Here is a 13643-nt window from a genome sequence, read left to right as displayed (position 1 = left end):
CGGCCAATGGGAGCGGCCGTAGCACGTCACGTGCGCAGGAGGGGCGGGGCGAAGCGCGGTGAGGAGGGGTCGCGCGGGGCGGGGGTCGCGCAGAGCGCAGCGGCCGCCGCCATGTTCGGGGGGCTCCGGAGGTGCTTCGAGGACGATCCCTTCTTCAGGTGAGCGGCGGGCGGCTGCGGGGCACGGTGGTCAGGCGGGGGGGGGTTCGGCTGAGAGCGGGCTGAGGCGGCGGTGGGCTCCGATGGGCCGCCCCGGGGCTGTAAGCGGGCGGGTGTGTGGGACCGGCCGTTGGCTGAGGTGGCTCCGGGGATCGGAGCGGGTGGAAGAACACGGGGTCGGTGCTGGTTAAAGGGACCGGGGCGGGTTAAAGGGGTCGGGACCGGGATCGGGGCGGGCTGAAGGGGTCAGTGCAGGAGGAAGGAGCGGTGGTTGGGGCGGGTTAAGGGGCCGGAGGAAGGAGCGGGGTCGGTGCCGCTGTCGGCGCCGTTTAACCGCCCGTGTGTCCGAGCCCCGTAAAGCCGGGCTTTAAGCAGGGCTTAAACGTCCTCACAGAGGTTTAATAGCGAGACTTGAGTGTGCCTCCCCTCTCAGCAGGGAAGGGTTTAATCCACGTTTCATACAGAGATCTTCACCTCCCTGCCTGGAGATTCGAGAGTTTGTTTGCTCTTCAGTTTCCTAAAGACAGGTTCTGAGCAGTGCAGCTCATCCGGATCCGTGTGCGTGTTTAATTAATCCCGTAGCCACAGGCTGGCTCGGAACTCTTCTCGATGCCGGCACTACTTTGAACACCGGTGTTCTTCAATTCAAACTTTGCCGACGCGTGTGTCAGAGCACCCATGGCAAACTGTGCTCGTTTCCCCAGGGAACGCCGGTGCTTCACCTCAGCAGATTGGGTTTTGTTCTTATTCCCTGTGAGGAATTAGGTTATCCAGGTTATCCGGAGAAGCTGTCCTGCCACATCCCTGGAATTGTTCAGGGTTGGATGGGGCTTGGAGCAGCCTGGGCTGGTGGAAGCTGTCCCTGCCCATGGCAAGGGGTGGAACAGGATCATCTTTAAGGTTCTTTCCAACCCAAACCATTCTGTGATTCCTTTTCCATACCCTGGGCACAGTGCTGCCTCTTGTCTGTGTATTCAAGTCTGAGCCCAGTATTATTCCCTGTAGGAATCTTCTTTTGCCACTGGAATCTAAATGTAAGTAGTGAGTGATGTAAATGCTTCTCCCCTCAGCCAGAACTGCTGAATTACGTGGTCTGGCCCCATTTCATGTCTTTGGTCAGAAACTGTAATTTGTAGTGGATGAAAATGGCATCAGAGCACTCTGAGGAGTATCGATAATTATTTTAAATCTTTGAAAAAACTCTCAGGAATTTAATTAGATAAGGGGTGAGTGAGGAAGGGAACAGCAGGCCCTGTGATGTGGTTTGTTGTCTGCATCTCCTGGTTACCGGGAGCTCTGGCTGGGGCTGCTTAAAGGAGAATCTCCTGCTGAGCTACAGCACATTCCAGGAGAATTCCCAAAGCTGAGCCACACAGATTAGCACTCTTGGTCTCTAGGAATATTCCTGCTGTTATAACAACTCGTGAGTTCTATGCAGGAAACTTCCCTGTGCAGATCCTCTGCATGAAATTAAAGTAATAATAGAATTTATGCCTTGTTTGAAATAAAAATTGCTTGTTTATTAATTTATTCTTTGTTATTGTAGCCGCTGGTGTAGGGAAAAAAGGATTGTAGGAGGTAGAGGCAGGGAGTGTGAGTGAAAGATGAGCTGGAAATTGAGACTCATTTTCTCAGCACTGTCCTCATCAGTCTGTTTTGCATCTAGTGAAGGAAATGAGCTGATTACCTCAGATAAGATTAGCTTCCAAAATAGTGTCATAATCGGCTCCAGCTGCCTCATAAGGAGAGAGTTCGATGCTGAACTGGAAATAGTGCCTGGGTTGGAGCCCCTGTGTGAGCAGCTGTCCCAGGGAAGCAGCAGTCACTCACCCAAAGGTGCTGGGATCCATCCCTGAAACCCTGCCCAGGTGCAGGAGTTGTGTTTTCCCTGCCAACTGCACACTCTGGATTTAATTCTCTACAGTTTATTGTGCCAGGTGTTCTCTCCAGAGGGAATCTGCAGCCTTACATAACTTCCTGAGTGGGGAAAAAAAATAAATCTGCTATTTCCACCTAATATCTAATAGAAAAGAAACACATCTTAATACAAAGTACAGTTTACAAAAGTAGTAAGTGGAACTTATTGTTCTAGGACTGATTTTTCATGCCCTGAAGAAAGCAGTAAAGTTACACTTGCATGTTTAATGTCAGGTGAGGGTCAGGTTAATAATACATATTTGACAAAATTCTGTTACTGCAGAGTGCTGGAACAATAAATGTATAAGTTGTTTGTCTCCATGAAGAATTTAATTTTAAAAATAATTTAATATTTAACATGGGAAGGGCACAGATTTGGTGTGCAAAACACTATGAACCCGTCACTTTCTCCTCATCGCTTTTATGCTATAACAGAAATCATGTCCTCATCAGAAGTATCTTCCCCCCTTAAAAAAATAAAAGGTCTTATTTTAAGTCAATAATTGTTAAATTAGAGTGTCCTACACCTGCTGCCATCCCATAAAATCTGTGCTTGGAGCAAGGATCTTAAAACTCTGTAGGTTCCCTGCAGAGGCTTTGCCTTGTTCAGTACAGCTCTGTTTGTCAGGGTGAGCTCCTCTTGAATTCTGGTTTGAGTTTCTGGAACCATCAAGGTTTAATTCCTTGGAAACTTTGTTTTCCAAATGGATTTTCTGTTCCCTTTCCACTGGTTTTTACCCTACCCCAGATCATACCAACATTGGGGTGTTTCTTTTGATGCTTGGCAGCATTCATTCTTTTTATTAATTACTCCCTAAAATTGGGAATTTGGAACCTTTCTTTCTGTTCCTGAGGCTGTCATTCCCCAGTTTGTATCTGATTTCCCTGTCCTTGGTACTAAGGAGCTTTTTGTGTCTGGTAACCAAACCTCTCTGGGGTTTGGGATCTGCTGGAATTGTGAACATCCCGAGGTGGTGCTGGTGTGATTCCCTGTCCTTGACTCATGCCAGGACTTTTTCCATCTGTTTCTCATCCTGCAGTGAGGATCCAGACCCCAGGGCTGGAGCCAAAGCTGGGAGCAGGGCAGGGGCTGCTCCATGGCATCACTAAAATACTTCAAAAATCTCTTTTGGGCTGAGTTTAAGTCTGGCCGTAGCTTACAGGGATATTTTTGTGTTAAAAAAAAAAAAAAAGTTATTCCAAAATGAATCCAACCTCATGTTTATCTTTTTTCACTTTGAAGGGAAAAAAATAAACGTTAAGTGTGATTTGGCACGAGATCAAAGCAGCCACGTGATGTGGGAAGCGCTTTTTGTGGGGCTGGAGATAAGGGGTGGGGAGCAGAAAAGCTGGGCAGGAGATAACTGGGCAGGGAAAAGGCAGGAACAACCTGAAGCTTCTCCTCCTGAGATGTCCTGGGAAAGGCTCTGGTGTCCTGGAGCATGTGGGGAGTGCCAGGAATTGAGAGGAAGGAGAATAAAGTGTATTAAACCTAAATAAACATAGCTGGGAAGTGAGTGTTCACAGTAATAAAGTGGTTTTCAGTGGGATGGCAAAGAGGAAAATGAGATGGAAGGAGGAAATGAGCCAGGACAATTTGTATGGGAAGTGTTCATCTGCAGCCTGGCCCTCAGGCAGCAGCACTGCTCATACCCTGTACTTGGGGAAAATTCCTGCTTTGCTCCTCTTTTGGCCTTAATTAGGAATATCAGGTCTTGTCCAGCTTAGAGAGTTAGGGCAGTTGAGCAATGTTTTCCTTGCAAGCCAAGCTTTGAGAATACCAGTGGAGATCTGTGGGTTTTTGGCAGAGGAGAGAAGGGGGGAAAATAAAAGGAAAACAAGAAGCCAGTGAGAATCTCCTTCCTAAGCACAAGAAAGGGATTTGGGAACAGGATTTGTGGAGAGGGAAGGCAAAGGTGGAGCAGTGGGTGACTACAGGAGATGGAGCTGGCCTGAATTTTGGATAATGGGTATTTTTAAGATGTGGGATGGGGAGAAGGAAAAGTAGGATGTGAACTGCCAGCAGAATAAATTTGAGGGCTGAGGGGGGATCCAGTGGGACACAAGGAGTTCAGTGAATAGGACCGTGCTGAGCTTTGGGAGATGAAGGGGGAAAATTAAAAAGAAATTATTTTAATGCCAGGTGTTGGAGGTTGAAATAGTGATAAATAAAATACGGGTCAGTTCATGGTTCTGGCAGATATTGAACACAGGCTGGAGTGAAAGGGGCAGCCAAGGATGGATATTTCTGGAGAAGATGAAAAGGAATAGGGACACCCAGCAGAGCAGTGAGGGCAGCTGAGACAAAATAGATCTCAAACACCCAACCTGAGAGAGGTGGGAAGGGAACAGAAAATCAGAGTTTATGGGGAATGGGAGATAGCCCAGTTTGATCCTATTAAAGTAATAATTCTGGATAAAGAACCCTATGGAATATTAAAAACCAGAGTTTGAAATATCCCGGAGCTGGAATAACCCAGTGGCTCTCTGGAACGCAGGGATCCCTTTGCTGCCCACCATGAGCACATGAGGCAGATGATGAGGAGCTTCTCGGAGCCGTTTGGGCGGGATCCATTCCTGAGCCTCCCGGATGGAGAGGAGAGACCAGCGGAGAGGAGAGCGGAGCAGAGGAGAGCGGAGCAGAGGAGAGCAGAGCGCAGAGCCCAGCAGGACTCCCAGGTGGCCGTCAGGGGCACTCGCAGGGTAAGTGTCCCTGAGCTCCAGGGGCTGCATTTCCTGGGAAACAGGCCTGGATCCCCTCTTGGAAGCTCCTTCCAGCTGTTTCATCACTCAGGGAATCGGGGATGACTCCACTGTTGGTTGCTTCAGGGCTGATCAGAGTCTGGGTTTTACTGATCACTGAACAGCCATTAGTGAACATCTGATCATTTATCTAGTGCTGGCTTTCATAAATGTAACACGTGAAATGTTTCTGTTCAGGAGAGGCACTAAAAATGTCCCACATTCTCTGCACATCTATTTCCTTTTTAACTTTAAAAGGTGCCTGGATGTGGCTGCCCATCCCTGGAAGGGTTCAAGGCCAGGTTCTTTCCGGGTCCCTTCCAACCCAACCCATTCCAAAATTCCACGATGTATTTGTGCCTTCCCTGTGCACTTCAGTCCCTTGTGTGCAGCTATTTCAGTTTGATTTCCACAAGCCTGCCTTTCACCACCTCAGGAATATCATCCATGGATTTTTAACCCTCTTTCAGCCAGGAATAAACACTTCATGCTCTGAATTTGGGCTGATTGTTAATATTCCCTTAGATTTAAACCTGTAAGAATTAAAGCTCAGGGAAATCGGTGTGAAATTCAGTATTCCTGTGTGTTACCAAGTGAAACTGATGATCTGTGTTTAATGAAAGTGTTTTTTCAGCTCTGGGCATGCAGGACAATCATATCTTACCCTTATCTAGAGCTGTATTTATAGAGGATAAACGTTGGGAGCTGGTTCCTTTCCCTCCAGATACTCAGCAGCTGCCTCCCTGTAGCTTTAGTGAATCCCACAGGATTTTCAAAGACTGTTGGAGGAAAAGGCAGGTGACAGGGGCTGGTGACAGGGGCTGGTGACAGGGGCTGGTGGCCAGGCCAGGGCTGGAACAGAGCCTGTCACCTGCAGCTCCAGAGGGGAACTGGCACATTCCTTCCCCTGCTCATCCAGTTCCTGGCAAATATAGAAACTGCATCTAATTAGGGCATGAGCTTCCCTCTGCTGATCCTTAGGCCTTGGATCAGTGGTGCCTAAAGCCAGATCAGAGGTTTTTCCTGTAGAAAAAGAACCTGTCAAAGCTCAGCTTTAAAGCTCAGGGGTTGTGTCCCTGTTCCTGCAATGAGGGACAAATGTGAGGCCCAAACCCTTTATCTGAGGCTGCAGCAAAAGTTAAAGGTACGAGAGCTCTGTGTTAGCCTGACAAGCACAGAAGAATTCCACAGCTGCTAAACCCTTCCCAGGATCTTTTGATGTTCCTCCTGGTCCACTGAAGGGCTGTCAGATCTCACACCAGACTCAGCACTGATTGCTTTGCCTTGTCATCTCAAACTGCTGCTCCACCAAGGATTTAAACCCTTAAAATTACATTTTTGTGCAGGAAAAATCAGAATTTTGCTGCCATGTTAAATATACTTCATTCAAAGAACTTCCCCTGATTAGTAGTGTTGTAATTGTGTGTCTAATTAAAATGCAGCAGGCCTAAAACTGCTTTAAAAGAAACCAAATTCGTTGGGACAACTCAGTGTGTGCCACTGTGGACTTAAAACTGCTTTTCCTTTCTCCAGTTTTTATGGAAGGAGGAATTTGCTAAAACATATTAAGAGATACTGTTAATTGGGGGTTTTGGGGTGTCTGATTATCCTATATATCAGGCAAATGTTTAACAGCTTTTAGTGGCTTTTTAGTGTCACAAAACAGAGTTTATAAGTTTTGGATGCCTAATAACTCTTACTGGTGAGGACTTGAGAAAAAAAATGTATATTACTATTTACAGCTCTGCCTAATCTGTCCTGACAGAAGCCTGAGGAATTCCTAAAGCTATTCCAGAACTGGAGAATTCCTTCTTTTTCCATTAAAGTTCCTGCAAAGGGTTTGGTCCTTCTGCCACCCCGTGTGTCTGCAGCCCTTATCTGACTCTCCAGTCTGGCTTTCCTGGAAACAGCCCTGTGTTTCCCAGGATCTCAGTGCCCTGCCATGCAGGAGTGCTCAATATCCCTGGCATCATTTGCTGATTTGTTGATTTTAATCAGCTTTCAGCAATGGAGCATTGCAGGGTGGGGCCTGAAGTGTGAAATCAGCACAAAGCTTCTTGTGAGGCTCAAATGTTGGCCAAGCTCTGAGTGCTTTGCACACACACTTATCAATGTTTATTAGCACTTTCTAATATCAGCAGTATAAAGATATTATTTCCACATACCCAGGGATTAATTAAATAATTACCAAGGCCCTCCTGAGTGATTCTGATTCGATAGGAAATGTTTTGTGTAATCTGCTGCATATAAAAGTAATTTCTGCTGTTCCTGATAATAATTGCAGATGTTGCTCCTTTTTTTCCAGGCCACCAGCTTCTCCCTCATGCCCTTTGTAGGTTTTGGAAGAGGGGTTAGTATCCCTGGAGTAGCTCCTGTGTAAGCTGTGTGTAACCAAAGCATGGCAGAGGCTGAGCTCTGTGCTTGCATCCTGCTTTTGGTGCTGTTTGCAGTTTGGGAATAAGAAAATCCAGGAAAAAAACCCTTCCTTTAAGGGGCATTAACCTCTGGGTGTAGATGGGATAACCCCTGGGGAAACTGCAAACTTTGGGTGCTGCTGGAGAATGTTTTTGTGGGGGTGACACAAAACCACTGCTCCCAGTAAGGCAGAGCAGCCCCTGGAGATGGGCTTCGAGTGGTTTCCAGCTGTAGTTTGGAATATCCTGTAAAATATCCATCATCTTGCCCAGAGGATTCCAATTCCTTGTACTCAAAAAATAAGTTGAAGATTTTCTGACCTTTAATTTTACTGCATCTGGGGCTTAAATGCAGCCTTAAGTTGGCAACGCTGAAATACCCAACTCTGGAAATGAATTGATTTAAATGTAAACCCTGAAGGATCATACAGGACTTTGAGAGCAGAAGCTGGTGAGGTCAGAAGGTTTATGAACACATTTGTGAAATAATTGGGTATTTGAATATCCAGTGAACATTTTTGTTAAACTCATTTTGTGGCCAGTTTGATGTCTGAGTGACAAATCTTCCACTTTCATCTTCCCAGTATCTCTGTCGTAATCCAGCTCCCTCAGTTTCCTTTTGAAAAGATGCATTTTGGCTTTTCTGTGTGTGAAGTGCAGTCTGAAAAGCTTTTTGAGTTAAAAATGCATGTGAAAACCAGCTTCAGGACTAGGAGAGTTGAGACTGTTTTAACTGTAGAGGTTTTTTTTCCCCTTTTTGTTAGCAGGATGCAGATTTTGGGGATCCATTTTCTGCAATGGACAGGATGATGTCAAACATGAGGAACAACATGTTGGAAATGCACAGGCAATTTGTGAGTTCTTTTTAAAATCATTCTCAAATTTATTGTACTGGAGAGTGCCAGTTATTTCAAATATTCCTCAGAAAATAATGCCAAGAAAAAAGGGACTAATCTCAAGAAGGTACTAAGAATTTAATTGTTTTGCCCAGATTATATTGTGTTTATAATTATTCTTTGAAGATAAAACTGAAGTTTTATGTGGTGCCAGGAGGGTTAATTTTGTGAAGGGATATTTTCCATAATAAAGTAATAAGTAATAACTCTTACCCACAGGTTTTAACTTCCATTAATGAGCCTGCCTTGCTTTGTAGGATGACCTGTCCATCCAACCCAACGGACACAGTTTCAGCTCCTCCTCCATGATGACATATTCCAAAGTGGGGGATGGACCTCCCAAAGTTTTCCAAGCCTCGGCCCAGACCCGCACGGCTCCGGGAGGGGTGAGTGGTGCTGGGATCCAGCACACAGGAGCTGGGCACTGCCCTGGCTTTGGGTGCAGCTGCACCAAGCCAGTGTCTGCAGCTGATTTTACTGCAGTTACTCCTGGAATTTACAGGATCCTGGGATCACTGAGGTTGGATCGAGTCCAGTCTGTGCTCGATGCCCACCTTGTCACTGAGTGCCACATCCAGGCATTCCATGGACACCTCCAGGGATGGGCACTCCAGACCTCCCTGCCAGCCCCTTCCAATGTTTATTCATCCTTTCCATGGGGAAATTCCTGCTGATTGCACCCTGAGCCTCCCCTGGCCCAGCCTGAGGTCGTTCCCTCTTCTGCTGTCCCTGTTCCCTGGGAGCAGAGCTGCACAAAGAGGAGTTAGGAATTAAGGGAAACACAGGGCTCTCAAACCCTGCTCTGTATTAAAGGTCTGATTTCCTCCCTGTAATTTTATGCTTTAAGCACACCCCAAAATAAATTACAGACTCATCCAAGGCTGGGAGAACAGGGCACAGAGCAGCAATTTTCCAGTGCCCTTCTCTTTGCTGTAATGAATCCTTTTCCTGTCCACTTAAACTCCAGGAGAGGCACTGATTTATGCAACCCCTGCCTTCAAATCACCCCTTTGCCCAGGCACTTACATAACCCTGAGCTGGAGCTCCCTTGCAGCTGTTGTGTCTAATCCTGCCGGGAACTGGGAATGTGAACCTGGCAGGGGCCATGAAAGCCTAGACAGGATCCCTAAAGGCTGTGGGCAGGATTGGCTGGGAATGTGTCCCAGCTCCAGCACACCCTGTTATCACAAGGCTTCTAATAATAGCCCAGGACACTGATAAGGGGCAGCCTGGCTTCCAAGCCAGTCAACACCACAACCCAGGAATTGGCTGTTCCTCACTCTGGGAATTTTGGCATCGGGTGTTGCTCCTCCTGTTGGAAACTTGGCTCTCTTGCATTTTGAAACTGAGGGGGTTTTCCCCAATAATTCATAGCCAGTTCAAAAAGTTCAGGTTGTGTTTCATTTCCCTAATGGGCTGGCTAAAAGAAAATAGGCTTGATTTGTGTGTCGGTGTGTTTGCAGCCAACACAGGAAATGAGAGAATTGGAAAAGCCTGGAAAACCTGACTTTTTGAAAGGAAAGATATAAAACTGTTGGGGGAGGAAATAACCATTTGTGTGGGCCTGGAGTGCCAGGACAAGGGGGAATGGCTTCCCACTGCAGAGGGCAGGGTTGATGGGATATTGGAAGGAAATTCCTCCCAGAGGAGCTGTGGCTGTCCCTGGATCCCTGGAAGTGCCCAAGGCCAGGCTGGACATTGGGGCTGGGAGCACCTGGGACAGTGGGAGGTGTCCCTGCCATGGCAGGGGTGGCACTGGGTGGGCTTTAGAGTCCCCTCCAACCCAAACCATCCTGGGATTCTGTGAACTCTTCTACTTCATTTTTAGTTGGAAGGACACTCAGTTCACTTTTTTTAACAGGTTAAAGAGACAAGAAAAGCAATGAAGGATTCTGAAACTGGCCTGGAGAAAATAGCCATTGGTCACCACATTCACGATCGGGCTCATGTCATCAAAAAATCCAAGAACTCCAAGACTGGGGATGAGGAGATGAACCAAGAATTCATCAACCTGGATGAATGTAGGTCTTTTTAGGCAGTTCATGCTTTACACTGTTTCACACTCTGATTTGGAAGTTCCAGATTGAGCTATCTTAAAAGGAATTTTTCAACTGAAAGTCTCCAAATCCGAATTCTCTTTTACAGATCCCCAAAAACATTTGCAGGCCGTGTGGAGAATTGTGGACTCCAAAGTTTAAAATGACTATCCAAACCCCCTAATACTCATTAAATGTTTTTTTTTCCTCTCTTTATGAACATTTCAAATAAATGTATCTGTTTTTCAGCTGAGGCTGACACCTTTGATGAGGAGTGGCAGAACGAGATCATGAAGTTCAGACCTTGCAGAAGCAGAGGAGCTGTGGAAGCTCCAAGATGCAGAAATGGCCATTACAGTCCCAGACAAGGTGGATCAAGAAGGTAAAAATAGTTCCCTCTTATCCTGCAGGATAAGGAAATTCCAGCAGGAAAAGGAAAATCCAGTTCTGGAGCAATGTTCCAAGGGACACTGCAGGTTTTATTCCTCCTTTTTTTCATAGAGATGAGATCATTGTTGTTCTTTTTTCCAGAGAGAAGCTACTTGGAGCTCCAGGATCCAGAATGCCCAGGGATTCCCTGGAGGCTCTCAATGTGAAAGGAACTCAAGTCCCCCTGAAGGGCTCCAGGAAATAACTGTCCCCATTCCCTTGGGATGGAGATTCCCTGCAGCAGATGATGGTGCTCAGTGCTCCTGTCCATAAAAATACACCTGGATTTGTGACCAATCTCTGTTCTGTGTTGTGCCTTTGCTGCTCCTGCTTCTGAATGTCCTTCAAACCTCAGCTCCTCAGTGAATTCAAACCCAGCAACTTTCTGCCTAAAAGCACTTTATGGAACTTCTCTAATCCTGGTAAAACCAGCTTGGATTTGCAGTTGTTCTGCTCCAGCTGCACCAATCTCAGGTTTTACTAAGCCTGGTACTGCAGCTCCTCCTTCCCACTCTTAAGTTGCACAGAAAGTAAATTTCCTTTATTTTGGGTTGCTGAAATGATTAGTGATTTTCTAGGTTAACAGAACTTGAATACACTATAAAGCACTATTATCTATACCTTTAAAATCCTGTTATAAATGGTTATAGAACCCCCACACTCACCTTGGTGTAACGTGAGGTGAGAGAAAATACTGAAAAATGACAATATTTTAAATTTATCAGAGCTTTTATGTTAATAAGCTGTGCTTGCACATCATTTCCCATGCCTGAACTGTCAGCTTTGTATTCCTGATCCTTTGTTTGTTTTTTGTGGACTTGGCCCATCATTTTTCATTTTGAGGATTGTCTGTAGTATTTAATTACTTTAATTATCCTGTAGTAGTAATGGTGTCCTGAGATCAGCTGCAACCAGGAGTTATTCATGGGAAAAATATGTGGGAGAAATGAGTTTAACTGGAATGATTTCACCATTTCTTGTGTTTTAAAGAGCCCTGGATACAGGAACCCCTCTCCTTTCTGTGTTCTTTGTGTTTTACTGAGGGCAGAATTACCCTAAATCTACATTTGATAGGAGTTTAGAAGAGCCAGCAGTGTCTGAGAGCAGGGAAGTCCTGGGATTCCAGGTATTCAGTCCCTGTACACAGAATTATCCCTGTGGTGTAGCAGAATTTCTGTAAATTAAATAACATTAAATAATATAAATTAAGAACATTAAAGCCTTACATAAATTCAAGGCTGCATTATAATGTAGCCTTTAAAGTACTGTTTGTATGATAAAATAGGGTTTGATACATTAAGAGTAATATTTGTTTGGCCAGAAAGCCTCTAAACCATATTTTATCTTCTTGCAGTTTCCCTAGGTTATTTAATTTTAATTAATTAAAGTTTATTAATGTGCAAACTCAATCAGCAGCACTTCTGCTGAGCTCTGAAAAGGGAAGGACAATTATTTGCTTGTGGTCTCTTCCTGAATTAGAGAAGTATCAGTGGCAATAAGTTGATGTGATCAATATTAATGGCAATAATTGAACCATTTAATGAGCAGTGGGGGTCAGGGGGGGTTGGACACCCCTTAAAGTCAGAGCTCATTTTGCATCCACTGCAGACAACGTGGATTCTGCAATTAATTTCTTAGACAATCTTCTCAGTAATTAACAGCAGCAATGTTTTCTGTGTTGGGGTTTGAGCAGCAATCTCGGAGAGCTGCTGCTGTTCAATGGAAAATTCACCTGAAAACTCAAATTTTTGTGTGAAATAAAACAAGCACATCCTGGGTTTTGAAATGACAATGAGAAGAGGTGAATATTCCCTCCAGATCCCTTTGCTACGCCAAGACTGTTCTCCAATGTAAAGCACAAGTTGTGCTCTGTAAAAGCATCTGAAACTGCAATTCTTTAATAAAGTTATTTATTATTTATGGGGTTTGTTGCTTTATTCTACACTGCACTACAAGAAGGACTTATGCATTATTCATTGAAGGAAAGCTGGGTTTTGGGAAGTGTCCCTGCCCACGAAGGGGTGGAATGGGATGAGATTTAGCAGAAGCACTTCGGCATTCTCTGGAAATCCCTCCATTTCCAGAGGTGAGCATGCTTTTTCCACAAAAAAATAAAGTTTGATTGAACCAAACAGAGTATGGAAAAGGTCTTTTTCTCTATTTCAGACCCACTTGTGGAGCCTTTGCAGGTGTGAAAGGCAGTTCCCGGGGAATAATTTTATATCAAGAATATATTTCAACACTTAACAGCATGTGCCAAACCGGGTCTGTGTGCGCCACCCATCCCAGCCTTTCCCCTTTCCCTGCACCTGAGCACCCCCTGGGCCAGGGAGCGCCGCTTTCCAGTTGTTTCCAGTTCCTCACAATTCCCAAACTCCTGCGGATGTGGCCCCGCCGCCCAGCCCGGGCTCCGTCCCGCTCCGTGCTTTGGCTGAAATCCTGAAATCCTTTCAGGCCGCACTCGGAGAATTCCGAGGGTGTACACCGGGAATCCTCACGGCTGGATCGGCATCGCTCCGGGATGGGCTCGGTGGGAGCCTCCCCTCCCTCCCTGATTCCGCCCTCGGAGCTCTCGCCCGGCGCCGCCGCTCCCTGAGGGGCTCGGGGGGGCTGGGAGGGGCCGGGAGGGGCCGGGGGAGGCTGTGAGGAGCCGGGGGAGGCTGTGAGGAGCCGGGGGAGGCTGTCAGGGCTGTGAGGAGCCGGGAGGGGCCGGGGGAGGCTGTGAGGGGCCGGGAGGGGCCGCGGCAGGCTGTGAGGAGCCGGGGGAGGCTGTCAGGACTGTCAGGGCTGTGAGGGGCCGGGGCAGGCTGTGAGGGGCCGGGGCAGGCTGTGAGGGGCCGGGAGGGGCCGGGGGAGGCTGTCGGGGCTGTGAGGGGCCGGGAGGAACCGGGAGGGGCCGGGGGAGGCTGTGAGGAGCCGGGGGAGGCTGTGAGGAGCCGGGGCAGGCTGTGAGGGCTGTGAGGAGCCGGGAGGGGCCGGGGGACCCTGTGAGGAGCCGGGGGAGGCTGTCAGGGCTGTGAGGGGCCGGGGGAGGCTGTGAGGGGCCGGGCG

General features: G+C 46.9%; 1 protein-coding gene across 5 annotated transcripts; it reads left to right on the top strand.

The window, feature by feature from the left end:
* MLF1 (myeloid leukemia factor 1) lies at nt 1-12512 on the top strand. 5 transcript variants are annotated; one of them, XM_058844250.1, is made up of 8 exons: nt 1-158; nt 4574-4778; nt 7123-7167; nt 7999-8085; nt 8385-8513; nt 9989-10148; nt 10413-10545; nt 10695-12512. In XM_058844250.1, exons 1-8 carry the CDS (start codon nt 7-9, stop codon nt 10795-10797), a joined length of 1014 nt encoding a protein of 337 aa, XP_058700233.1. In that variant the 5' UTR covers nt 1-6; the 3' UTR covers nt 10798-12512. The 5 variants fall into 5 exon arrangements, with proteins under 5 accessions (XP_058700233.1, XP_058700232.1, XP_058700236.1 ...); XM_058844249.1 differs by having other exon boundaries at nt 7996-8085; XM_058844254.1 differs by lacking the exon at nt 1-158 and adding an exon at nt 3447-3588 and having other exon boundaries at nt 7996-8085.
* The last annotated feature ends 1131 nt before the right edge of the window (nt 12513-13643 follow it).

Source organism: Poecile atricapillus, chromosome 8 (genome assembly GCF_030490865.1).
Source record: "Poecile atricapillus isolate bPoeAtr1 chromosome 8, bPoeAtr1.hap1, whole genome shotgun sequence".
NCBI lineage: Eukaryota > Metazoa > Chordata > Aves > Passeriformes > Paridae > Poecile > Poecile atricapillus.
This window is presented reverse-complemented; position numbering and strand designations above follow the sequence as displayed.